Source organism: Scatophagus argus, chromosome 23 (assembly GCF_020382885.2).
Source record: "Scatophagus argus isolate fScaArg1 chromosome 23, fScaArg1.pri, whole genome shotgun sequence".
Classification (NCBI taxonomy): domain Eukaryota; kingdom Metazoa; phylum Chordata; class Actinopteri; family Scatophagidae; genus Scatophagus; species Scatophagus argus.
Window position 1 is genome coordinate 13,708,508 of NC_058515.1, and position 27,470 is coordinate 13,735,977.

Here is a 27,470-nt window from a genome sequence, read left to right on the forward strand (position 1 = left end):
TATGATATAGTGATATAGAATAAGGAGGGCTATGGATTGGAAAGATTAGAGAATATTGAGGAATGGGAACCGGTCAGATTAGATACGGATTATTCATGTAAATGTGGTCCACAGCACTTTTCATCATAAATACATCACAAATGGAGCATCATTTCATCAAGTCAAGACCCTGTGGAGCAAAAGCCGTGCAGGGAGATAACGTCACATTAAAATCAACTCCAAATATGAGGGGAAATAGTTTTCTTACAGATTAAAGTTTAACATTTCCCATCTTCTGTTTTTCACACCAAAGCAGTGATTATAATATACTTCCACTGAGACACGCCCCCACACAACTGGTTATGGCCTTGTTTCACAGTCAGCTACGCCCTCAAGCTGACTTCACCACCCCATAACTAGTGGAGACCCTGTGGAAACATGGGACTAAGGAAAGAGGAAATTTAACAGGAATACACAAGGAAGTACAAAAAAAAGGGAAACAAACGTGGTTTCATGCAGACAGCAAGTGATCAAAACAACCAACATGAATTAAAAAAAAAAATCTTTCAAACTAAATCCCTGCAAGCTATAAAAACCAAAATATGAGCAATAATTTAAAAAAAAATAGAAGATAAATATTTAAACCCACCGACAAATGTGCACCACATTTTGAGAGTCTGCCCTTGTTTTCTCTCTTACATTAAACCCATGGGAGGCTTTGTAGTAGACAGAAACTTAAATTTGTGTGTGTGTGTGTGTGTGTGTGTGTGTTGCTATTGAGAAGAGAAGAAGAGGAGCTATTTTTGTCCCCCAAAAGAACCCCAGAAGAGGTTACAATATATTTACTGTGAGAAAACTACTTTCACGTAACTACTTCTGAATTCTACGTACAAATACTGCATATACTTTAAGAAATACAGTGTGCACTCACTGTGTCACATAGAGGTCACAGTTAGGCTGGTAAACAGACTTGTTTGAATGTTACCGAACACAAAAACAGTGTAGAACTGACTGTTTTTTAACATGTGCAGATTTTAACAATTTGTTCCCACTTGAATAAACAAACTGTCCGTGTCTGTTTAAATTGCGTTGTCAACAGCAGCAGCAGCAGCAGCAGCAGTGTCGCAACTGTGCTTGTTCTGAAATAACAGACTGAGTCTGTAACAAAGGGAAGCATGCTTTCCTTTGTGTTTCCTGTGTGTGTGTTTCAGCTTTGTTGGCTCTACTCCTTTGTTGCAAGTACAATAGCAGCAGAGGATTTACTGTAGGGAATAGTCCCGGCCAGCAGAGGGCGCTGTGATCCGGTGACTGTCAATAAGGAGAAGAGATTTGCATCATTAAGCCTTCATGCTGGTTGTGAGTTTGCCTGACACCAGGATTGATGAATACACACTTAAACGTATGCAAAAAGCAGACCTACACATGCAGAGTCTCTTAATTCTCTCTTGTCTAACCTTCTCAGGATCACCATAGTGCAGATTGTTTTACTCAAGGGTTAGGGCTTGGCTCAACCACACCTATTATTTGGAAAATTACTCAGTAATGTATGATGGTGACAGTGTAACAGTAAAAAAAACAAAACAAAAAAAAACAAAAAACATATTTTGACTTTAAACAAGGGTGTGTTATCCGTGGGTTGAGGAAAATCAACACAGTTTGTAATTCTGAAGAATTTCAGAAGCAGAATCTGAAGTGCTCCTCCGTTAATATTAGAAATTTAACAGAAACAAGGCAAAAGGTTGAAGGCCAAATAAGTTCAGCAGCACAGTTTGCACATGAAAGCACAAAAGGTTGAGAAGCTCTTGTGGATTTGACTGGTCTCACGCCAGACGGAGGTTAGCAGAACCAGACGTCCTTTGAAAAGCAGCTGATATTTCCCCCGGGAAGAGTTGGGTTGCCTGTCGGCTCGACTGGTAGGTGGCTGTCATTGTGGGAGACATCGGAGGCTGGTATTCTGGCTGTCACAATGCTGTACAGTTTTTTCCGTCACACGAGGTTGACGTGGTGAAAGAGTGAGGGAGAGAATGGGCTGAAGCAAGAGGCTTAAGAGACAGCACTTTGATGGCACCATTTTCACCTTTTGTGTCAATAAAGTTCATTCAGTAGTGGGACGGCGTTTTTGCTAAGCTCACCTGAGAGGCCTCTTCAGTGAGGTGAATTTTAAGCTAGGTTTGGCAGCATTTTGAGAAACTAAGAGAAGGCTGAATTTTCATCTCTTTGTGTTCGCTGAAAAATTAAGCTGAGGACACAGGCCTACTTAGCCTATTTAGCCTCCCGTGCATCCAACCTGTCATTGTGCTCATGCAAGTGGATGTCTTGTCAGAAATGCCGGGCTTGGTGGAGGTTTGTTTTAAACTGAGTGAGATTTATGTCGGGCTATCTTTGCAAAAGCGGTGGATGACAGGAGGACTTTATTTCAATGATTTTGTTCACGATGTAAGAACTGCTAAGCCAGACTAAACATGTCTTGAAAGGAAGATTAGATTGGAAAGACAAAACTGTCTCAGTACAAAGTCGAGCTGCTGTGAAAGGTTGTTTGAGACGATCAAAAGCTCCAGTGCAGCTGCTAAATGGAAAGTAGGGATGCTGCTTTGTCAACTAAATCAACATCCCATGGAATTTATGAAACGAAACACATTTTCACAAAAGTCAGAGTCTTCCTTTAACTTCCATTCCAAGTATATAGACCTGCAGCATATTGTGATAAGAGATCGAGATAAATTTGAAATAACTGCAAGAACGGCGGATTCAGAGGCAGACTCAGACAGGTGGTCCTGCAAAGCTCCACTGGTAAAACATGGCACCAGGGTGAAGGGTATGGTTCCCACGGGGGCCAGCTGCACTCCACATGATCCCACTCATGATACTGAAAGGTGTTTGTGATAAAAGCCTCCAACAAATTGTTGCACGCAAAGCGTAGTAGAGGCTCGGAAAGCCGAGCATGGCGCTCTCAGAGGCGTGGAAGAACACAGATATCTCCCCTGGGCAGGAGGGGGGAGTCCTCCTCAATTACTCCATCTAGGTTCCCATGGAAAACACAGTTGGATCTTGGCTACTGCGCCTGCATGCTCTCTTAATTAAGCATTTAGGGCCACATGTTGCTGCCTTGAGAAACATTCAATATCACATATGAGGAGGAGATAAGGCAGAGTCTGGATGTGGTGGGTGGCCGTTGTCGTTGATGGTATGATTTTTAAACAAACCTGGATTTGATATGAATTCTTCACGTGTGCCAAAGCCGGCTTGGTTTTAGCCTGTGAGGATATAGGCCATGTGAGGTCGCCCCCAGCTGGCTTGACCCTTGTTGACACTGTGGTTGGCCAACACCCAAACTCACCGGTGGGTTCTCACATGACTGCAGCAGCAATGTGTTTTAGTAAACCTCAGGCCCTACAGGAAAGAGGTCCAATGTCTGCAGAACTGTTCGTACCCTTAGTATTTGGGTAAAAGATCTAAGGACACCAAAAAAGCTTTCAGGAGGAAAACAGAAAAAGGGGAGGGTAAACATGTGTTAAATATTAGGATAGGATACAGGATATAATGCCTGGTGAAGAGGTGAAAAACAACAAAGCGCACACGCAAATCAACTTAAAATTTTGAGATACTTTTTGTCTTTTTGTTTTGTAACTACTCTACATTTCAAAGAGGAACACTGTGTGGTTTTTTTCCTGTGCCTTTATCTGACGACTGCAGTTACTTGACACTTTGCAGACTAAGATTTTACATGCACAACACTAATAAGATCTGACAAAATCTTGCACTGTTAGAGATTAATCCAGCCGGCTGGATAGATGTGGCCAATGTGGAGTACATTACATCGAACCTTTAAAAGAAAACCATTCACCACTCATTAACTTGCTTTTACCTAGAAACTATAACTATACTTTACAGCACCTATTTTTATGTGTTGCTTATTTACCATTGATTATGTCCATTTTTAAATAGGTCTATTTTTGTTTGTTTGTTGTCTCTCATTCTGAATTATCTCTTTATGTGTCTTTTTAAAAGTGTGAAACACTGTGTTTGTATTTGTATGAAATTTGCTACATTAACTAACTTAATAATTTTAATTGTACACTTTATTAAAGTGTACTTGAAGCAACAAAGGTGTCCAAATACTCACAGTACCTCAAAAGCGTTACTACATACAGGACTTCCAAATGTCCTTAATTATTTTCCACCACTCATAAAGAAAACAAACGTTTCTAAACTGTGGGCTGGTGTCTGAATCTGGTCACATATTTTGGAATTAAATATTTATTTTGAGAGTACAAGTTACATTACATACAACATTTTGTGTCAGAGTAATGACTCTTTCGGAGAGTTCTAAGGTGTAAAATAAATAACCAGAATCTAAAACTTGACCAAAGACCAGAATCTGCTCACAGCGACAGGGGAAAGACTCTGTGTGGCTTTGGTTTGTCTTACAGGTCTGGGATCAGTTCCCGCAGCCGGTGCTTCTTGCTAGAAAACCTAACAACAGACTCCAGATAAGTACTACACAGACACCGCCTATTTTTAACTTCAATAAGACTCTGTGCGACGTTATTGCTTGGGAGCTATTGACGCAAGGCACCAATGTCTTGCAGCGATTGGTCCAGACTCCTGTCAAGGAATGTCAGTCAAATCGATGGCCCAATGAGCGGCCGTCTGTGACTCTTTGTTCCTCCCGTTTGGTCGGTGACGCAGAGGGTCATGTGTTGTTTGTGCTCTGGCCCGTAGAGATGTGTACAGAGAAGGGAACGGATTGCTAACCGAGCTAGCCGGATCCTCCCGATTACAGAAACACTGCTGAACGTGGTCATGTTGCACACGGCAGGCTTCATTTCGTGAAAAAGCCCGCATTGGAATACCCGCCTCGCTGCTAGAAGGGCAAAGGGACTTGTTTTTTGACGGAATAACAGAGCCGGTCCTTGAGGATTGCAAATCTGAGCCGTGCGAGTCAACGTTAGCTGGCCTAGCCGGACTCAGGAGCTCGTCTCCCAAAACAAGAATGGGGTCTAGGTCCACTCGGATTAGCTTGCTAGTAAAGTGACCTTTGATTGTGTTTTCTGATGGCAAATTTCACGAATTACCAGGAAGGCAAGGCAGCGATGTTGATGGTGGAGACGCAGCAGAGGGACGTGGGGACGAAATCTGCGGCCACCGCCGCAAACGGAGACGGCTCGGTCGGGGAACCCCCTTCCCCGTTAATTAATATCGGCGGCGGAGGAGGAGGCGGCTCTCGTTTCCATCAGCATTTACCGCCCTCCAACCACCTCCACCATCAACACCTCAGCCACCAATACCCGCCAAAGGATCAACAGCAGCACCATCACTACCAGCTGGCCCCGCAGCAACAGCAGCAGCAGCAGCAGCATCTTTCCGGAGACAACATCGCAGAGTCCCCGGGCAGGAAAGCCTCCTCTTCGTCTCTCAGCCAGGTACATGCCGCCGAGGACCCCGCCGCTTCCTCCTCCGCTAGCCGCAGCAGCAGCAGCAGCAGCAGCCATGTATACGCGGCTGTGAACGTCGCAAATACCTCGGACGCTGTGGATGATATTCGAAAATGTGGCTATTTAAGAAAGCAAAAACATGGACACAAGCGGTTTTTCGTGCTTCGCGCTGCCAGCCACCTCGGTCCGAGCCGCCTGGAGTACTACGACAGCGAGAAAAAATTCAGGAACAGCCTGCGCTCTGCTGCCGCGGCCGCCGCAAGCGGTGGAGCGGTCGCCCCTTCTCCCCCTAAAAGGGTTATTTACCTCTATCAGTGCTTCACGGTAAACAAAAGGGCTGATTCTAAAAACAAACACCTCATTGCCCTTTACACTAAGGACGAGTACTTTGCTATTGTGGCTGAAAACGAGCAGGAGCAAGAAGACTGGTACGTAGCTGTCAGTGAGTTGATGAGTGAGGGCAAAAAAGGGCACTTGGATTCTGATGATTTAGATGATGGATATGGTACAGTCACCCCTGGTACTGTGTTTAAAGAGGTGTGGCAGGTGAATGTGAAACCTAAAGGACTCGGTCAAACTAAAAACCTCACAGGTGTTTACCGGCTATGCCTCTCAACTAAAACCATTCACCTCGTTAAGTTGAACTCTGAAACTCCCTGTGTTAACCTTCAGTTGATGAACATCAGGCGCTGTGGACATTCAGAAAGCTTCTTTTTCATTGAGGTGGGCCGCTCCTCCTCCATCGGGCCTGGGGAGATATGGATGCAAGTGGATGATTCTGTTGTGGCCCAAAACATGCATGAGACCATCTTGGAGACAATGAAAGCGCTGAAAGCTTTTGCAGAGTTTCGGCCCAGGAGTAAGAGTCAGTCATCAGGCTCCAATCCCATGCCGTTTATCACAACGCGGCGTCACCTGGGCAACCTGCCACCGAGCCAGACAGGACTGCAGCGGCGGTCGAGGACAGAGTCGGTCGTTGGCACGCCGCCGTCAAGCAAGAGCTCTGGGGCTAGCGGTTATCGCTTCCGAACATCCAGTGAGGGTGAGGGGACGATGAACCGGCCGTTCCGCTCCGCTACAGGAAGTCTGGTTCACCTTAACTCTGCACGTGCCCATCATGGCCGCCAGGAAGGGGATGCCAACAGCAGTGGGAGTGGCGCCGCCACAGGAAATGTTGGCACGAGCACCAGCAGTGGACGCTATGTCAGAGCCATCCCAGGGTCGTCATCCACCTACCATGCTCGCTCCGCCTCGCTGCCTGTCTCTCACTTCCCCTCCACCACCAGTCCAGTCAGCGTCTCCTCCAGCAGTGGCCATGGCTCAGTATCAGACACTCTCACCCGCCCATCAAGCGCCTCGATATGTGGCTCGCCATCTGACGGCGGCTTCAACTCTTCAGATGAGTATGGCTCTAGTCCTGGTGACTTCAGATACTTCCGGGTGCGGAGTAACACACCAGACTCCCTGGGCAACACCCCACCAATCAGAGAAGAGAACTGTCTAAATGATTACATGGCCATGGGCTGGAACCGGGAGGTTTTCGGCACCAGCGGGGGCTCCGGAAACAACAGTGGAGGTGACACGCCACGGGACGAGAGCACATCAACGACTGAAGATGAACGCTTGTCTTTGTCATCATCATCATCACTGAGGAGGAGGACTCAGTCTTTCTCCAGACCAGCTGGTGGTGCAACTGGCGGTTCTGGAGTGGCAGTTTACCAGAAAATGACCCAGACCAACTTCTCATTGGATGAGGGCTCAGATGTTGTGTTACCATTTGGCAGCGGGCTGCTCCGTGGCGGGCCTTCCTCTTCCTCTTCCTCCCTTCGCTCTGACTACAGCTCTTGCTCCGAGCACAGCCAGCAGAGTCGTCCCTCCACACTCTCCCGAACAGAGGCCAGTGGTGAGCGCCCGCCCCTTTCCTCCTCCTCCTCTGCCAAGGAAGACAGCGGCTACATGCCTATGATGTGTGGCGTGGCTGCATCGCCACGGGACACGCCCACTGACTACATGCCTATGCAACCCAGTTCTTACTCCCATCAAACATCCCATTCTCCTCAGTTTCACAGTCCAGCTTTAGGTCCCCGTTCTGCCCACCACCAATCCCAGCTTCAGTCCCAATCCTCTACAGACTCCCACGGCTACATGATGATGCTCCCAGGGGGCAGTGGAAGCTCCCCTTCTCCAGGACAGGCCTCTCCCAGCCCTCACAGTAGCTCAAGCATGGCAGGTGCCAGTGGAAGTGACAGCATAGCAGAGAGACCAGAAAATGGAGAATATATGGACATGTCATACAGTGGTAGTGGGGGGCGCAAGCTCTCAAATGAAGGGAGCAGTGTGTATTACACACCTTGCACACCTGAAGGCACCCCAAAGACTTACAGCCCTTATTTCTCCCTCCCTCGTTCCTTCAAGGCCCCCACTAGAGAGCGGGACGAGAAGGAATATGGGGAATATGTTCCGATGAGTTCTCCTGCCAAGCCAGTATATTCATCAGTTGCCACAGCTTCCATATCAACACCAGAGAAGAGGGGTGGGGCAGGTAGCAGCACCTCCACTCCCTCTCACCCACCCCCGCCTTACGGAGCTCACCACACGACTGCAGCGATGGCCGACCGGCGTGTTGTGAGGCCCAACCGCCTTCCTTTAGGCAGAAGAAGTTTCCATGGTCCGCTGCGGGTTAGTGAGCCCTCCACAGCGTCTGCAGGCACCTCCACCTCAGTCCCTGCCTCTGTCAGCTCTTCTGAAGGCCCTTCCAGTCCCGGAGAGTATATTAATATTGAGTTTGGAGATCACTACCCCCACCAACAACAGCCCCCCGCCTATCCTCTCTCTGCCCAAGACGAACCACCTTCCCTGGCATCCAGTGACCACCATCGCTCCCCTCCCCAGCCCCAAACTCAACAGGACTATATGAGTGTGGAGGTAGGAGCCGAGCAGCAGGACAGCGCTGGATGTCTGGGTAAAAGCCAGTCTCCCAGACCCAGCCTTGTCGCTCCCTGGAACCCACCTAGCTATATCCGACCCCTGGCTAGCAATCCTGGGGCGCTGGCCTCCCCTGGAGTCCCGGCTGGAGGTCACTGGATGTCAATGGGGGATGACTACACGGACATGACCTTTAACCTCAGTAGAGGTGAGAGGACGCAAACAAGCCCCTCAGCCATGCTGCAGCATCTCTGTGTGATAGAGGGACGTTACAGCCATGCTCCCTCCGCCTCGGCCTCATCCATTTCTCCTCCTCTCCCTCCGTCGAGCCCAGGCAGGGCGCCGACACACCAGGTGGAACCCAAGGTGGTTCGGGCCGACCCCCAAGGCAGGAGGAGACACAGCTCTGAGACATTCTCCTCCACTTCCTCCTCTAATTCGACACCCTCTGGAGGAGGACTGGGCTCCTCAACCTCAGCCGCCCACCCCACACTGGTCAACCCCGTGGCCCCCAACGGGTCTTTCCTAACAGAGGGTCAAGCTTCAAGATGGGCCAGTTCAGCATCTTTTGACAGTGTGTGGGTGTCCATGGAGGGTCTTGGGGACTCACCAGCTCACCATCCTCCGGTAAGATCCACAGAAATGGGCACGACCTCCGGGACGTCAGCATCCTCTTCCTCCTCTTCCTCCTCGGGGGCAGGGGCAGGTAGAATGTGCAGGAACATGTCTGTGGGCTACCAGAATGGCCTGAATTATATTGCCTTGGAGCTGAGAGAGGACGGGAGTAACATGGGAGCCGTGATGTCGGGAGCTGGTAGCAGCAGTGGGAGCTCGGCGGCAGCGGGGACGGTGCCTCTGCTGGAGAACGGAGCCTATGCCAGTATAGACTTCACCAAATCTGATGGAGTCACCACCACAACCAAGGGTGAGTTTATTCGCGTGTGCTTCTGTGTGTTTGTGTGTCAGGTTGGGAAACTCGCAGGCAAATGACGCTAAATTCTGTTTATCTCATCTGACAGCCATTGTTTAAAGTCTCTTCTCTGCTTTCATAATCATATTTGGTAGGAGAATCTTTCACTGGGTTTCTGGAGTTTACACAGCCACAGCAGCCAGCCTGCATGTTGAAAAACATAGTGTCTTGCTTTGTGTGTGTGTGTGTGTGTGTGTGTGTGCGAGAATGAGCTTTCATGTGTGAGTAAAACAGAACAAGTGTTGGATATTTTTTCCTCACTGAAATCCAAAATAACCCTAAGTGCTATATGCTATTATTAGTCACATTATATCAATTTGCAGCTTCTCTAGTGAATCTATTTTGGATCAAGTCTCTGTGATCTTGACAAGGCTGCGTTCAGGCGCTTTGAACAGCCAGACGTCGTCTTTGAAGGCATCTGTCCAGGGAACTGAAGTCTGGGCTATAACAGTTTGAGCACAGGAAGTGGCACCAATATGCGGTTCATCTTGAGGTCTGCGTGTGTGTTGTGTGCACGCAGACTGGTAGACAATTAGCTCGCTGAATGAACTGATGTTTATCTGAGGTCAAGTGTGGTCTGAATCATCCGAAAAAAAGGCCCCGACTTCCTGTCTTTGGAGCTGGTGGTGTGTTTCTGTGCCTGTCTGTGCACGTGCCGCCGTTTTCTTTGTGTCAGCATGTGTGCCGAGAGTACGAACGTGTGGGCGTTTGTGCGCTCGCAGCCTTTTGTCTGCTGTAAGGCTGTCACTTGAGACACTTTTCTACGTCTATGAAAGAAATGTAGTTAAGTACTGAAAACACGGCCGAGTGCAGCGGCGGCAGGAGCAGTTAGAAAACGCATGAAACGCCTTCTCTCAGAGTTTTCACTTTTTTCGTTGCGACTGTTTAGGTGTTAAACTTTTGAGGCCGTAGATTGCAGGGCTGCGACTGTTGTCATCTTCATTGATTAATCTGCAGGTAATTTTCTAATAATTTGGCATAAAACATGTCAAAATGAATCGAAAAATGCCCACCAGCCCAGAGACCCCAAACTGTTTAATTTACTTTCAAAAAGCTCTCACATTTGAGAAGCCACATCCAGCAAATGTTTGACATTTGACTGAAAAAAACGATTATCAAAAAAGATGCCCGTGATTTTTTGTTTTTATTCGATGCGTCGTGTGACGCTGGAGTGTCGGTCACAAAACCGTGACAGTCGGAGAGCATGTTGTCAGCAGCAGCAGCCCGAGCTGAGACATGACTTTGACTGCAGCTTTAAAGGCAGCTGTGATGTTTTTGTGTGGAGATGCTCAGGCACAGCACAGCAGTGTGTGTGTGTGTGTGTGTGTGTGTGTGTGTGTGTGTGTGTGTGTGTGCTGAGGTCAGGTCTACAGTCGGCGACGTAGACGAATCAAGACCACGAGTAAAGGACGTTTTGACTCAGCGTTCGGCCTCTCACTTCCTCTTTGATCACCTCCTTTTCTCCCACTCGTCCTCTCATATTTTCTCCTCCCTGCTGCTTCTCCCCTCACTTCCTCCCTGAACTGTCGCTTCGTGTGTGTGTGTGTGTGTGCGCGCGCGCATGAGCATGAGTCAGGATTCTCTGCGAGCGCCGACTGACTCATTTGTTTATCGTGGTGCTGAACAGAGATGAAAGAGCTTGTGTGTGTGTGTGTGTGTGTGTGTGTGGTAAATCTACAGTGCTGAATGTGTGCAGGAGATCAACTGACACTCAAAAGAGCTCAAGCCCATCTGATTGTGTGTGTTTGTCCATCTGTCTGTGTGTACTTTTCAGGTTCATTAAGTGCATGTGTGTGTGTGTTGATGCAGTTCAAGGTAACTTGGATAAATGTTAATACATACCCACATACTCATTGAGTATGATCAGTCTGGTGTATGATCAGAGTGTGTCGGTGTGTTTACAGTTCCCGCTCTGTGTCTAGGTAGGTGTGTTTGGATGTGCTGAGTCATGGCAGGCAGCCTTTGATGTGGCGCCGTAATTGCGGCGGCGGCGTGTCAAGGCACACAGCGGGGCTGAGAGGAAACGCATCATCATCGCTCAGGAATGCATTTCCTCTCAGCTGCGGTGTTGAACTGATACAGGCACACCTGGATCCTTGACCCGAAGGAGAGGAGGGGGGTGGGGTGGGGAAGGAGAGACAAGCTTTCTGTCCAGCTGTCAGGAAATGTTGTGTGAACCTATGAAACCGAGCCATGAATATTAAATTAAACATGAGTTTGGTGTGTTTTCCTCAGCTGGAGTCAGGGAACAGACAAACTCACTGAAAGCAGACAAATAATGTAAGCAGTAATGGACTTTGAAGGAGCAAATTCATCTTTTACATTGGAAGCAACAGTTTTAGATTGTTTAGTTAACAACACAGATAAACTGGTGCATGATTTCACGCAGCTTTTGTGTGACACAGCATGACACAGCATGTCGAATAAGTTTAATCAACAGAAAATGAATCGTCAACACTTCCGATAATCAGCGTAGAATGTGTGTTTCTAGCGAGGAAAATGGCAAACATTTGCTGATTTCTGCTTCTCAAAGTGTCAGAATGTGCTGATCTTGTCATTTCAAGCAATCGACAGATTGATCAGTAATGAAGATGCTCACTTGTTGCAGCCCTGCCGTCATGATTTATCTTTTTTATTTTAAAACTATAACAAATGTTTCTCAGGTAAATGACAGCTGGACTTGTTTAGGAAGAGTCTGGCTGAGAAGCAGTGAGGATGTCCTCTGTGTCTCCACGCCGTCTCTGCCGCTGGCCTTTCTTATCAGAAAGACGGTGACTCAGAGGATAATGTCTGCTTTGTGTTTTTTCTTCCTCTTCCACACATGGGCGACTGGTGTCGGTGCCAGAGCACCTTCTCAAACTTTCCTCACGCTCGCTGACATGTTTAGTTTCGAGATGATCCCAGAGGTTTCTTGCCGCCACCAGAATGTTTTTGGTATCCAAACTGGATGGATTAAGCACCTTTTTTCAGACTGTTGTGGTGTTTGGCCTGACATCTGCAGTGCTGTATAGGCATGTAGAACACCTTTTCCTGGCTTGTCAATGTATAATAAACTTAAATTAAGACGCAGTGAGTCACACTCATGTTCCTGCTTAGAGATAATCAGTTAAATGTTATCTTTATTTTTTTATTTGTCCACCAAAATGCTTGTCTGGTTCCCTCTTCTGAAGTGTGTTGATGCTTTTGTAACTTGATTACTTTGGGGGGTTTTATTGAGTTTTGAAGAGACAGAGTGAGCAGTTTAAAGATGTCCCATTGTGTGACAGTTTTCTCCAGGAATCAACTATTGTGTCTTCTTCAGCTCTTCAACCCATTATTACCAATGAAGGAGACCAAAAACCAATGTACACGTGCTGTAAAAATTACAAGCTCAGTCTCAAAATGTAGGATAACCAGTACAGTTTATTCTGTCATATTGGCTGTCAAGAGGTTGAAGTCGGCTCATGAGAGGAAGTTTTAACAGTTCAGAGAGGAGTTTTTTTAGATGTAAGTGACAGTGGTGGGAACCTGCCCTTTTCCTCCTACCCCCCCACACCCCCCCAGGCCCTGGCCAAGTGGATATGAGGTGGTAAAGGGTTAGGCAGAGTGTGAGGCGTTCCCACCTCCACGACCAGGCCCTTCTATATTTACAGGTCTATTTCCAGACTGACATGAATTTATGGGCCGGTCCGAGGCATGCTCGTAACAGGACCCCCCTTTTTGCTTTGTGTGTGTGTGTGTGTGTATGTTACATGCAGTGCTCTCCCTCTCTTTCTTAAATAGCCACAGATGTTAGAATTATTAACCATCACGCATGCACACAAAGCGATTTCGATTTTAAGCAGCCATTCCGACTGTCACGGCAGAGTATTTGCGGCTCTCTAAAAGCCCCCTGAGGTCAAGGTTTTGCCTGTGATGCCCATTTTGGTGTCCATTTAGCAAATAAATAATCTTAAAATAACTCACACCGTTTGATGAGCACCTTAATTCAAAGCACTGACATGCTAGATGTGCTTTTAGCATGGGTGGCCCGCACTGAGAAGCATGGGAATCTATAAACCTGGCAGTGTTGGTGTCCATTTAGCTAAACAGGGAATTGATCCTCTAACCCGGGACGTGTAGGCGCCAGCAGGGTTCCCATTGGTCAATGAATTCCTGGAGGATTACAGAATTTAAGGAGATGTTTCCCAGAGGATTAAATTTCAGTTTAGAGCCTGTGTGTGATCAGTTTTCTGCCTTTCAAGGAAGTTTCAGACATTTGGTAAGGTGTCGAATGATATAAAATTTATCTGCAGCTGTTTTTGGTAATTAATTTAATCATTGAAGTAATTTCCCAACCAAGAAGTCGTCTTTTATTTTTCATTCCATCTTCTAAAGTTGGAGCCTTTGCTTCCTTTTGTCAAACATAAGTCATTTGAAGGTGTTGCTTTTGGCTGTAAAAAAAATAAATAAATAAGTAAATGGTGTTTTCTGACCTTTTTCGTTTTGGAGTTGTTACATAAGGTCTTTAAGTAACTTTGTAAGGATTAGGTAGCACCCAAACTTCATAAGTGCAGTAAATGTACTTACCGTAGCTTCATTCCATCACAGGAAGTAGGGAAGTGATGATTATTTTTTTTAATGCAAATTAAATAAAGTGACTGAACTCTATGAGAGCAATGGGCTGTGTGTCCAGCACCCTGCAGTGTCCACTCAAAGGGAAATGTTGTGTCTCATCAGTGTTAAATGGACCCAAACGCTGTCTGCTCTGTGGTGGACACCACATGTCACTTCCTCCTCGCTGGGGGTTTCATTGGTGGCTCCTGTTTGTCTCCAGCATGCAGCACATCTGATTTCTCCTTTGTGTTCGCTTCCTTTACGTTCCTCTCGCTTTCTCTGCCTCCCGCCGGAGTCCCCCCACCCCCATCCCCACCCGACTTACAGGAATGTGACATTGGATAACTTTATAGACGAAGTTTGAATGCATGTGCAAACACGTATTTGAATCCAGCAACATTTTCAACACGCCTTTCTGATTGCAGCTTCTGGTGACCTTTTGACATGCACAGTATGGATTAAGCAGGAGCAAACCGAAAAATTCTTGAACTCTTTCACGTTTTTGTTTTTGGTCTCTGATCCACTGACAACCTTAAAAATGATCAGATTATCTTTAAAGAGCCGGACCATTTCATCAAAGATATTTCACGGCCGTCAACTTTATTTGTAACCCAAAAATGTTTAGTTTTTGCAGGGAAAACCTTATTATTTTTGATTTGATGACAACAAGACTTGACAATTATGCCCTGTCACTAAAGATCGAGATGAGTCCTCTTCCTGTCTGTATTTCTGCCGACTTTATACCCAGAATCTGTGTAACCATGAAGTCAAAAACCAATGATGGCGATCCAGACCTGAGAGGAGGAAAGCGTTTCGAGCTCCTGATCTGCCTCGATTTGTACCTAAAAAGCCGTCGGGCCAGCTGTCACGCCGGCCCGCGTCAGGTCGACACGTTACGCTCGCTCGTCACTCCCATGATGCCTTTCATCTGTTGTCCCAGCTGGGTGAAAGGGGTTGAGAGACAGAGGCCGAGGGGGAGGGGGGTCACGGCTCTGAACACCTGCCTGTGTTGCAACGACACAACAAGCTGTTAGTTAATGCAGGTGTTTGGCGAACTGTTTTTATAACCCGATTTTGTGGTGCGAGCGTGTGTGTGTGTGTGTGTGTTTGTTTGTGTGTCTGTTAAATGAGGGCAGCTCAGGTCAGCCAGGCTCATGTCCTCAGAGCCCTGTTTTGATCAAAGTCCTCAGTGACCTCACACACACACCCACACACACACACACTGACTGTCCATCGCAGTGTGGGTTTCCATTCACCTGTTTTTATGCGCATTTTAAACGGGTTACCAATGTTCGAGTCCGAGTCAAGGCCAAGTCATTAAAGAAAAGGTTCAAGTCAAGTCCACTACTGATCTGAGTCGAGTCCAATCCAAATATATTATTGAGTAGTTGTTATGATATTGAACTTAATCCTGCACTCGAGTACTACAAGCCTGTGCTTCTTTAACTACGTCATTCTTGCTCTTCTTCTTGTTCTTCTCCTTCTTCTCCACCTGACTGAAGAACTGCCACCACCGGCTGTTGGCCTCAGTGAACGAACGACATGAGAGCAGTTGGAAGGTTTGCGCAAAAGGCAAAGAATAAATAAAATCATGCGTGTGATGAGATAAGCTGTAGCGTAACAGCTGACATGATGGTCAGAACCATAGAAGCTGAGCACAGTTTCATGTGAACGTCCACTTGTTTCCTCTCAGGCTTTGACATGTTTTGCTATTTCCTCCCACACAAACACACACACACACACGCGCGCACACACAAGTAAATACTGAATTTTGTTTAGGTCTGAGAGTGTGTCGAACTGTGTGTCTGAAGTGTGTCAGCGTATCAGGAAGTGCTGCTCTTCCCCGGCCTCTCTGCGCTTTTCACAGCTTGTTTGGGTTGCCAGGTTTGTTTGCGTCCCCCCACTTGTGGTCAGTCTCAGTTTTTTGGTGTGTTTGTCGCAGACGTCCAGTGGTTGATGTGCTTTTCTTTGTCTTTGGCTGCAGCCGCTTGGTCGGACCAGATTTTGTTTAGGCTGCGCCGAGCGCGTGCACCGTCACTCCTCCCCTCTGTGTACTGTGTGCTCCCGTCTTTCTCTCAGTCCGTCTGTCCGTTCATCCATCCCTCCATCCCCGTGGCTAACAAACAGGGGAGCAGCATTCCAGCAGTGCCCCCTGTCAAAGCATCTGTATTGTGGCGTGCTGCTCACATTGTTGTGTCAGACAAAGCCTCGCTCTCAGTGGAATAACCCAGCTGGTCGCCGGCCATCGCCAGGGTCATTCGGGGCCGCTGGGCCGCACCAAAACAGCCGACCTGACGGGCCGGTCCGGGCCATGATAGCAGGGCGGGAAACAAACTTTATGTGTGTCTGCTGGCAGCAAACTGAATCCAAAGTTCACCGGCCAGGCTCACTTATTTACCAGACAAGCAGATTTGTTTTTTCTTTGGTACATCGAGTAGTTTGAGCCAAGCCGCCTGCTCGGTCAGAGATGTCTCACATCTGTGCTGCTTCTTTGAAAAGCCTGAACACACCTCAGCAACTGTTGTACAAAAGCCAAAATACTCTGAGTTTACTGTGATTATAAGCTGCAAGGCCATCTGTGGCTTCTTTCCATAATCACACCCTCTTTTTGTGTAACTGCTGTGTTAAATAACCTAATAAAGGGGGGAGGGGGGTACATTATTACCCCTCCAAGCCTGAAAAAATCTTCCAGACTGGAAGAAGCGAGCTTTTCACTCCTCTGCAGCAGCAGCAGCGTTTGGAAGGCCGAGTCCAAAGCCGGCCAGACTCCAGTCAAAATTAGTCAGCACCACTTGGCTTCAAAATGTCCAAAAACAACTAATATTGTCAGTCCAAAACCACTGTCAGTGAACCAGCCGCATTCCAGCTTCTTTGTGTGTGTGTGTGTGTGTGTGTGTGTGTGTGTGGGTCACATCAGGCAAATAGAAAACAACAGTTTCTCTCCAACAGCCACAGGAGCTCTCGCTGTGTTTTTTCATCTGTGAAATATGAGTAAATGGCGAAAACGCTCGTCCGAGCGGTCTCAGATTTTCTGTCATTTTAGCTCTGCTTCCATTGCCGAGGAACTTCGTGTTGAGGAAAGATGTTACGTAGAGTGAATAATTAATGAGCAGGCGTTGGTTTATGCCAGACTTGTCTGCTTTTTCTTTCATACGCGGACGACTTCACAACATTTTAGTTTAGTTCAGCTTCACTTAAGCTCTGCTGTGTGTCTCCGCAAATTCTCAGTAAAGAAAATAAGACCAGCTCAGTTCTACTAGTACAATATTCATGTGTGACAAAGCGCTTTTTGCTCCTGCACTTCCTGCTCACCTGCATTTGATGTATTGGCGTTTGAGGAGACGTTGCTGTGAGGAAGCCCATCATAAAGTGTAGCTATTGAGCAAATTCGTCGATGGAGCCGATTGTTGTCACTTACGTTAAGAAGTATCAGCACTGGGATCAGAACTCGCATCCCAACCTGACATTTCATTGTGTTTTTGTGTCTCGACATTTGCACTGAAAGCTTTTGCTCACCTGTGCTCTGTTTTCTCTCTCAGACTGAGCGACGGGACGATCGAGGTTCGCCACCCTCCTCCTCCTCCTCCTCCTCATCTCTGTGCTGGGGACACTTGACTCTGCCTGTGACCTTTGGCCTCCACCTCCCCTCCCCTCACCCCCCTGCTGCTGCTGCTGCCGGTGACCTCCTCACCCAGACTGAGAAGCCGCTCCCTTCTGGATGCAGAAGACAACATCACAGCAGATGACAAAAAAACGCTTGCAATTTATTTTTATTGTTAAATGTATTTCATCTTTTTTTATTTTTTTGTGTGTGTTTTATATGCATATTTTGTCACTTCCTCCCCCTCTCTCACACTTGATGCTGCCAGTGTGTGCTGCTTTGTCCCCCCCGTCCCCTCATGTTCAGCAGATAGCAGTCAGTGAACGTTGAGGGGATCTACAGAACCCTTCGTAGTCTTATGGTTCTGCTTCTACTAATTGAGTACGAAGAAAAGGCATTATGGTACAGACTTTTATGTTAACATAATAATATTAATTTTTATCTTTTATTCTTTTTTTTTTCTTTTTTTTTACCCCATGCATAATCCATCCTCAATACAGTACGATACAGTTATTACATTGCGGACAAAGTTGTAGTTGAAAATGCTTTTTGTTTTGTTTTGGTTTTTTTTAAACAGATTATCCCTTAAATGGTACGAACTCGTGGCCTGATCCATTTTAGCCACAGAGTGGACGAGCGGCATTGCACGAGTACTGTGTTTGTTCTCACACTTTCCCCAGTCAGGTAGGGCACAGTACCAGCGCCCTTCAGATTAGCATTTTTATATACAGTTTGCGCCAGTTTCAGATTGGACCGGGAAACGGAGCTGCGGCACTGCGTCAGTATGGGTTTTATCGCATTGTACGAACGCAGCAGGAGGCATTACTCTTCCAATTTTGTAGCACATGTTGTTTATTCGTAGCAGTAGTTACAAATATTCCGGTACATTTCTTTCATTCTTACATTTCTGCTTTCACGGTGCAGACGGTACTCGGCAGGGTGGGGGGGGGGGACGAATGCCGGCTGCCATTCGAATGCTGGAAAGATTTAGCTGTCTTAAGTCTGTCTCCTCTTCAAGCCGCTTTGCAGATAACTGAAGCAAATTGAGGTGTTTAAAGGGATAGTTGGACATTTTGGGAAACAAACTGATCTGACTGTTGCCCACAGTCAGATCAGAAGGTTGATGCCAGTCTCATATTTTCGTGTTAAATATGATTCGCCAGCAGCAGGGTAGCTTAGCTTAGCATAAAGACAGCAAATTAGGGGATTCGCTGCAAAAAAGTGCAGTAGTTAACATGTTACTTCTTGCTTGTTCAAGAACCCATATGTAGAATTGACAGTTCATCATTTCATGTCATAAGGTCACCCATAACTCTGTGAAGACTCTTTTTTGTTAGATTAAACAAACAAACTAATGAGTGAGCTTTAGCGCTGCTGTTTCCCTGTGTTTCTAGTCCTTATGCTAAGCTAAGCTAACCCGGCTGCTGACTCTACTTCATCTTGAGCAGTCTAATATGAGAACAGTATCTCGTGTCTAAACTTTCCCAGTATGTCCAACTCGCTTGCAGAGGTTTTGGAAACTCAGCTGCTATGGCCGATGGATGGAGAAAAGTTTTACCGCCCTGCTGCTCGGTCATGTTATGCAGTTCCAGCGTGAGGGAGCTGTTGGCTGTGCTGAAGCAGGTGTTTTAGTTTTATTCTTTTCAGTTTTACCTCATAAAGGACATTACACACTTTGATTGCTCCACGTATCTCATTGTTCTCTGAGCACAGTGACAATAAAGATCTCTCGATGGCTAAAACATTTCCAAAGAGGTGCACACACCGTGGCCGTGTTTACACTGCTGAAGCTATCAGCTTTTTTGTTTTGGGTTTTTTTTTTCTTTGTGTGTGTGTGTGTGTGTGTGTTAGAAAATTTCACAGTTCAAGATTCTTATAAATACTATTCATTTTCCATTCATAACCGATGGCTGGCTCCAACTATAGCTGGAAAGTAACTTGCTCTGTAGCACAGTTCAGGTTAGCGAGGGAGAGTGGGCCTCCAACACACACACACACACACACACACACACACACACAAAACGCGCTGTGAAAGGTAAAAGCACAAAGTACAGATGATGACACTGGGATGCAAACACCAGATTAATGTCACGGACATGTGACGTCTCCCAGGTCTGCTGTCGCCACCCACACACACACACACACACACACACACACACACACACACAGTGGTCACGCAGCCTTATTTAGGCGAGGGTAACTCCTGCGTGCGCCCATTTCGGCTCTCTGTCGGTGCCTCTTGGTGACGTCCAGGATTTTTCACACTCGTATATATTCATGCTGGGTGTTCGTCAGTGGCTCTGGGTGACGTAAAGAGGTTTCCAGTAACCTGAGCCGCAGCCCCAGGTGCAGCGCGCTGGACATACTTGCCCTGTCACAACCTCACACACGCACACACACACACACGTTTGGACAGGCAGCGAACACCCACATCAATCACTGTCTCAGCTGGGGCTTGCTGCCCTTTCTCTCTCTCACACACACACACACACTTTAACAGACTGATCCACCCGTATTTAGCATTTGTACTCGCTACTCTCCCATGACCATTACCCACACGACTGTTTTCATAGATGGAAATAAGCTGAAACACAAAGACTGACAGCTAACCCGCAGAATCGCAGGGTTTTTTTTGTTCAGTATTCACTCATCTTAATGCTATCTTTGCCCTCTTTCTGATTTTTATTCTTTTTTTTGTTATCAGCCCACTTTTTTTCCCTTTTGTTGTTTTTAATTTGTTCAGACTGATGAAGGCCTGTCAGTCTCGCTGTGCTTTTGTGTGGGACGCATGGCTGTCATGGTTTTCGGGCCCCTCGCAGCAGGGGATGCTGAGGTATCTTTAAACAATTGTTCACGTCTCGTTTGGAGAGCAGGAATGGCGTTTTTTTGCAGCTCTGACTGATCTCAGAAGTAGAAACTGCTTACTTGATGCTCTGAGCTGCACAGAGGCGTTGGGTCTTCATTGAAACTGACTGTCACTTGCTGCTTGTGACCATGTTAACGGAGGAATTTGTTGCTTAAGTGTCTTGGTGAGGTGACTGCATGGTGCGCATGCTGTTGTCGTGTACAATCTACCAACTGGGAAACAGCTTTTCCAAACTCTGAAGAAACAAGCTGCAGAAATCCAAAGTCGTTTATTTTGTCATCATTACAAATTTGGTACAAAAAAAGCAAAATTGGCTTTTTTTTCAGAGGTTAAAGTTTTTTTGCTCATGTCAGTGGGAGCCCTGAAGATGTTGTGTTTTACCATCTTGTGCCCTGTAATTATCTTCTGTGCACAGTACATGCAAGATAAAAAAAAAATGCGTTTGTCTCGTGCACAAGATGAAAAAAAATCTCTTCTTGACAAATGCGTAACGACAAAGATAATCGATTTATAATTTAATGAAACCAAAAAAAAAAAACAGCAAATCCTGACATTTTGCAAAGTCGAAAATGGCAATTTTTTGCTTGCTTGACTAAAATGATTAATCGATCTGTGCTTGAATTACCAGATATGTGGAGTTTTACTGCACCGAGGCAGTTCAGACTGTGCCTTCGTCAGCGTCCGAGGTGTTCATCACTCACGGCTAACCCACTAATCAGCGGTACGACACTTTCTCATCAACTTTCTTTCAACTGATAAGGTGCTTTAAGAAAATTTCAGCCTCTCCCTCCGTCCCGTCTCCATCACCTTAGGATATAAGAGATAAATAAGCAATCGTTTCCTGTCTGTGCATTTCAAAATGTGGAGGTTAATGCTAACGTTGTCGGTACAGAAACAGGAGAGCTTTTGAGCTCTCCGTTTGCCTCTTTATGGCCCCCTGGAGGGTCAGCATCGTCGAGCGGGCCTCAGCAGATCCATGTTTCAAAAGGTCCGATTTAAAAGTGAAAGTACAACAAAATGTTTAAAGATTTTAAGCCTGTGACGTGTCTTACATGTACATTATGAACAATTTGAGAGATTTGTCCCCTTTCAAATGAACAAAGAATTGAATATAAATTATTTAGGCTGCAGCGGCCCACGACAAACGAATATTTTTGTTTCTTACGTTTGCAAAATGTTTTGTGTACGTACTATGCTACAGCAACGTGTTGCTTTTGGGTTTGTTTGGTTTTTTTGACGCTATGGCAAAAAAGATAGAGCTAGATTTTGGGGCATTTTTGAACCCCCCCCACCCACCCCTTAATTTATTTGAAGCATTATTAAAAAAATGGATGTATGTCGTTCATGTCTGATAGCCTTCATGTTGAATTTTAACACCCCCTCCCCCTTTAATTCTTTGTCATGACTGAATTCATTCACAGAGTCTCTGTTTATCTTGGCAACAATTCAACCTCAAAACTGTCCTCATTGCAACCTTAAAGATCAGCTGTTATGAATTTTTCTTGTTCGGGGTTGAGAAGTGAGAAAGAAATGAGACCTACGTAATATATTTACATATATGTATATGTATACATAAATATATATAATCCTTGCAGAGAAGACTTAGGGTACTGCATCATTATGCAAACTTTTGTTTCCTTTTTCCTCTTAATCTTTTGGTTTATTTTGTATTCTAGTTTACAGAGGGAAAATAATCATCTTATTTTTGGTTGTTTTGTTGTATCGGGGCAACATTGTTTCTCTGAAAACAAAGCGATACAAGGGTAGTATTTGTTTTTTAAGAGTACATAGGCATTTTGCAGTTATTTGTATAAAGAAATGGGTTACAGCCTCTGCATAATGTTTATTTTTTGTAACTATCTTGCAGTTTTATTTGCTGCTGTGTAGTACAGTTAACAGTTGGAAAAGCTGTCGGTGGCAACCATAGCGACGAAGATGATGATGATCATTGCCCAGACATGGGTTTCTTTATTTTTTTTTTGTCCTCCCCCAAATCTTTTCAAAACTTTGGAGGATTTTGGCGGAGGTGGGCGGGGAAAGCAGATCCCTCCCCACCCTGCCACCTGTGTTCTTAGTTTCTGAGTTGAATGCTGTTGTTTATTAGCTTTACAGGAAAGAGTTAAAAAAAATACTGTGGAGGTGTGTATCCTTCGTATGTGCATTATTTTTCAGCGACGTACGTCCTATATAGAAAAAAGAAGAAAAACGTTTAAAAAAAGAGAGAGAGAGAGAGAGAAACCGTGGTGGGAAAAGAAATCCTCCTCCTGTAAATACGAAAAACTCAAGTTGTCGCTTTTTTCATGTTATGATCAGCGCCTCCCCTCATCCCTTATTTTGTTTTTGTTTTATTTCCTTCTCTCTTTCGTTCTCTTTTTTTTCCTCGTGGAGGGAGAGGGAGGTAGGAGGGGTACGCAGAGGCGATTTGAGCATCGGCATAGTGTTTATATTTATCAGAACTTTTTTGCTTTCGATAGAGCTATTGCAATAAAAATGTGTTCATGTAACCGCTGTGCTCTCAGCTGTCTTCTTTTTAAGTGTGAGACGTCTCAGTGTGTGCTCAGTTTTTGTTTTTTTGGGTTTTTTTAGCATGAGCTTCCAATCAGCTCAGCCTGAGAGTTTTGACGTCACTGAAGACAAATAATCTGGTGTAACTGTACCAGAAATGTTAATCTTTGTGTGTGTTTGCTTAACACACTAATGCCCGACTCTCAGGCAAATGCGTTTTGACACAGTGACTGTTTGAAATGTTCGACAAAGACGCGCTTTGACTGAAGCAAAAACAGTTTACCTCAGCGCCTGGAAGAGCTGAGACCAAGAAAAATAACTTCTGTCATCTGAAAATGTTTTTTCTTTTTCTTTTTTAATGTTTTCCCTTGCACTGAAGGACCACAAGATTCTTCTGAGAAATTTCCCTGATAACACTTTTAACTGACAAAACCCAACACTTATGTCAAAGGAAAAGTGACGTCAGTAAATGGCCATGAAGTTTGTTTAAGTTGATGACAAATCCTAATGTCTTTAATAACCTCCTGACCTGCGCTCCAGGCTGCTAACGTGTTGCTTGTGTAATCTTCACTCAAACATTGACGTAAAAATAAGAATAATTTGTGATGTTCATCATAACAACAGTTCATCCATCCACAAGCAGAAGGTGGATTTTTTTTACCTTATTTGACACCCTTTTCTTGTGCAAACTTGTGCATTAGGTTATATGGGCAAATTAATGAAAAAAAAATGGCCTATTTAAGACATCATTCTTGAGTGCCCACCCAGTGGTACCCCGGTCTTTGGAAAAACGCTGCAAGATTGCCCTCTTGGATGCATTTCTGGTCGATAAAACGAGACAAGTGCCCCCTAGGATGCCCTTCCAGTGGACAAAACATGGCAACATACCCTCTAAGGTGCCCTTGAAATGGAGAAAATATGACATAGTGCCACACAGGCTGCTGTACAAGCTAGAAAACTACATGAGAGTTTTAACTGTTTAAAATTTCTGCATTTTATTCGTTTCACTCCTTCCCCTAAGACAGACTTGAGTCGGCCACTGTTCCTAAACATATTGCATGCAGTCAGAGCTTTGTTTGATCTAATTAAATGTTCGCATGGAGGAACTGACTCAGTCTGAGAGGATACGGTTGTTATTGTTTAAGTCTCCTGTTATAAACTCGAATCCGTCACTTTTACTGTTGCAGATTAAACCCGGTCACGTAAACAATACCAAAACTTCAAGTAAAATCCTGATTGCGTTTGACTGGAAGAATACAGCAGTACACACACACCTGTGCTGTCAGGGAGCCACAAAACAACAGATGTGTTTTCCTCGACTGTATTGATAATCATTAATGAGTTTTACAGGGCTGTCATCACTTTTTGGCCTTTGAAACGCATTTAAAAGATGGGCGTAGATGAGACAACAAGCACTTCCTGAAGCTCTTTTTGCAGATGAATGGTTTTTGGCTGATGACACGCAGTGTTTATCCAGCCCAGAAGACCAGCCCAGCATCTCAAAGTCTAAATGTCAAAACAATCCAAAGTTCAGTTTGGTCATGAGAGGCAGTCAGTTGAGAGGAGACTCCTGAATCCACCGCAGACAGCAGGCTGGTGTTCGACTTTGTTGTTCTGGTTTCCACTTGTTGGTCATAAATAAACAACTTCTGTTTTTATAATACAAATCCAAGTGTGTTGGACATCAAAAAAAAAGAAAAAACATTTTTAATGCCTTGCAAAGGAGCTGGCTTGAGATAACTTCTAGGTCTGTTTGTCTGTTTATTAAGACAAGCTAAATTACACTTGTGCTGTTAACCCCCCCCCCCAACTAAATTAGTGATGGGCCGATACTGAGGATGATCCTGACCACACAAGCTATCAGAACGTCTAACATCTAATCTTAGGATTTTCGACCTCATCGCCAATCAAACGGAAAGGTCAAATGGTGGTCAAACTCAAGGATCTTCATCGAAGTTTTTGATTTTAAATGCCACACCTGTCCATATTATCAGATATCCGTCCTATTAGGAAAAGAAATATCTTTGTTTTGAATGGATCACAGAAGGCTCTCTTTGCCCTCAGACTGCACTGAGATAGCCATTCGTAAACTTTCTCTGATGTCATCTGGGTTTCAAAATACATCAGCGTTTTCGCGATATCCAGCCCTTCTCATGAATTTACATTTTCATTTTAGGTGACACACCTTTCTAGAACACCTGCAGAGTAAACCTAAAAGCCACAGTGCAGAAATAAGACACAGATGTTACACTGCAAACCTAAAATATCTGTTATGAAAAATGACATGTCGAAGTAGATATTTGTCAGGCGCGTGCTTGGGATATCAAAGCCACTGCTGCATGGACAACACCAGAAAGCAGACAGACAAAGATCAATACAAGTCTTTTACTCAGGAGTGTACAGAGACAGTGGTGGAAGAAGTACTCAGGTCTTTTACTTACATAAAAGAAGCAAAACCACTCTGCAAAAATATTGCAAAGTGAGTCTTATGCTCAGGGTTTCACTTAAGTAAAAGTAGAAAAATGTACTCAGAGTTTTTATGTACAAGCATCCATTTATATTTTATTATTGGAATATTATGTGCTAAATCCTGAGCAGCTACTAATACTGTAGCCTATTGTTGGATGGTAAGCTCAATAACATAATTTATAAATTATATTTTCATTCGTAAAGTATTTATCTGTAAAACAGTGACTGATTAGAGGTTAGCTAGGTAGCTAACTATGATATTTAGAAACATAAAGTAGCATAAAATTGAAGTTCAGAGTTCCCGCTGAAAAAAGGACAGTGGACTTACAATCAAAAGTTGAACGATAGCAAGTTTTTGTGACAGTGCTAATGTAAGTTAGAAAGAACAAAATGGAGAAAGTTAGCTTATTAGCTGTGTTTCACAGTTTCAAAGTTAGCTTATTAGCTGTGCTTCACAGTCCACCTATTTAACCTTCTCTGTTAAAGTATAAACTGCTCTATGACAAAGGAATAGTTTTCAAACAAGTTATAAGGCGACAAGTTATTATAAGGCAGGAGTTATGAAAAACTTCTTGCACCTTTAGCAATGAAGCTAACTTGCTAACTAACTGGTATCAAGTTTGCTAGCTCTGGCAGGTGGGGGGTTCCCTTCTTGATCAATTTTTCTTTTAATAAATTTTGTACAATCCTGGAAATGAATGCCAGGAGGATAAGCAGTACAGAGAAAATATAAAGAAACTCCAAATGTTTTTGACTGGCTAGCATTGATTGGCTATCAGTGATTAGCATGCCAGCTGTGTTTGTAGCAGCACCTTCTATAAGCACATATTTGTTCACTTTCTGTTAGGCCTTAACAGTAGTTGTGTTGTAACTATCTAGAAGTACAACTGAAAACTCACATTTCTTTCTGACAGGTACATACAGGCAATGGAGGTTGAAATGTTGTATGAAAAGGGAAAAATATCAAAAACAGGGATACACTCGCTCACTGTGACTGACTGGAGCGTTTCCATTTCTTTTCCAGTGAATTTAGTCGGTACTAGCTCCATATGATGATTTGCATATTGTGGTGCTGTCATTGCACGATAATTCAGCGAGGGAGAGATCAGACTTACTATGTACAAGCTATAAGAACTTCCTAATCCAGAGATAGAAGAGAGAGGCTTTAATGAGCTACATAGTATTTATATTGGCTGTAGTATTTTCATAGTCTCAGAGCAAGCACATCAACCTAATCACAGAAGCTGAGTTTTTAGAAATAAAGTTGATAAGTTCAGTTCAGTGGGTGGCACGATGCAGTCGCAGCTTGGGTAAAACACTGAACAAGTCAGTGAATTAATCTTTTGACCAAATCTTTTTAATGAATGATTCAGTAGAAGATTCAGATTCAGAATTAGATTCAGAATTAAACTGATTTGACCTCAGTGTCTTCATTGGTAGCTATGGCTCTGCGAGCACACACACACACACAGCTTGGGTCCCCCACTATAGCCATCAGAGGGTTAGTTACATCATCTAATTATACAAGTCTAACATACACTCATTCATAACATTCAGTGTGTATGGGAAAAGATTGAGGAGTTGATGGAGCAGGTTTGGCTGCTGCAGCGATTGAAACTGTTCACATGGCTTCTGACTTCACAGATGAGGCCCTGGATGTTTTCACCCAGTGAACCCCTCTACTGGCTGGAGAAGAGCGGCTGCCATGTCCCTGCTGACTGACAGAGCCTGGAGGTACGCAGAGATATGATGATGTATACATGTGTTTGTGTGAGTGTGTGTGAGATGATGATGAGGGCCAGGACAGCGTGCCAAGCAGGGGGCATTTCAACACCAGCATGTGACCCGCTAGGGTTTCATTACTGATGGACGAACCAGTGGGCCCACTGGGGATGTAGACTGGTGCTAGAGTTTCAAAACAACAACCAGTATGCATTGGTGTGTGTATTTCAGTGCATGTGCGATTAAGTGCAAGGATTGGAGTCCACTGCGGGCATCTGATGTACGCGGCTTCTCAACTATTAGTGCGGCTATTAGCATCTTCGTCAGCGAGTGTTTCCGAAATCCCCAGAATCCCTCCGCTAACCCGTCACATACACAAACAGATGGCTTCCCTAATGAGAGAGGATGCATAAGAGTTTCACC

At 45.0% G+C, this 27,470-nt stretch overlaps 1 protein-coding gene across 4 annotated transcripts; it reads left to right on the forward strand.

The window, feature by feature from the left end:
- Positions 1 to 4,650: 4,650 nt before the first annotated feature.
- LOC124054368 (insulin receptor substrate 2-B) lies at positions 4,651 to 22,855 on the forward strand. 4 transcript variants are annotated; one of them, XR_006842366.1, is made up of 4 exons: positions 4,651 to 9,264; positions 17,424 to 17,887; positions 18,063 to 18,169; positions 20,980 to 22,855. XR_006842366.1 is itself a non-coding variant. In XM_046380259.1 (2 exons), exons 1-2 carry the CDS (start codon positions 5,034 to 5,036, stop codon positions 17,426 to 17,428), a joined length of 4,236 nt encoding a protein of 1,411 aa, XP_046236215.1. In that variant the 5' UTR covers positions 4,651 to 5,033; the 3' UTR covers positions 17,429 to 18,398. The 4 variants fall into 4 exon arrangements, 1 of the variants encoding a protein (XP_046236215.1); XR_006842365.1 differs by having other exon boundaries at positions 17,424 to 18,169; XR_006842367.1 differs by lacking the exon at positions 18,063 to 18,169.
- The last annotated feature ends 4,615 nt before the right edge of the window (positions 22,856 to 27,470 follow it).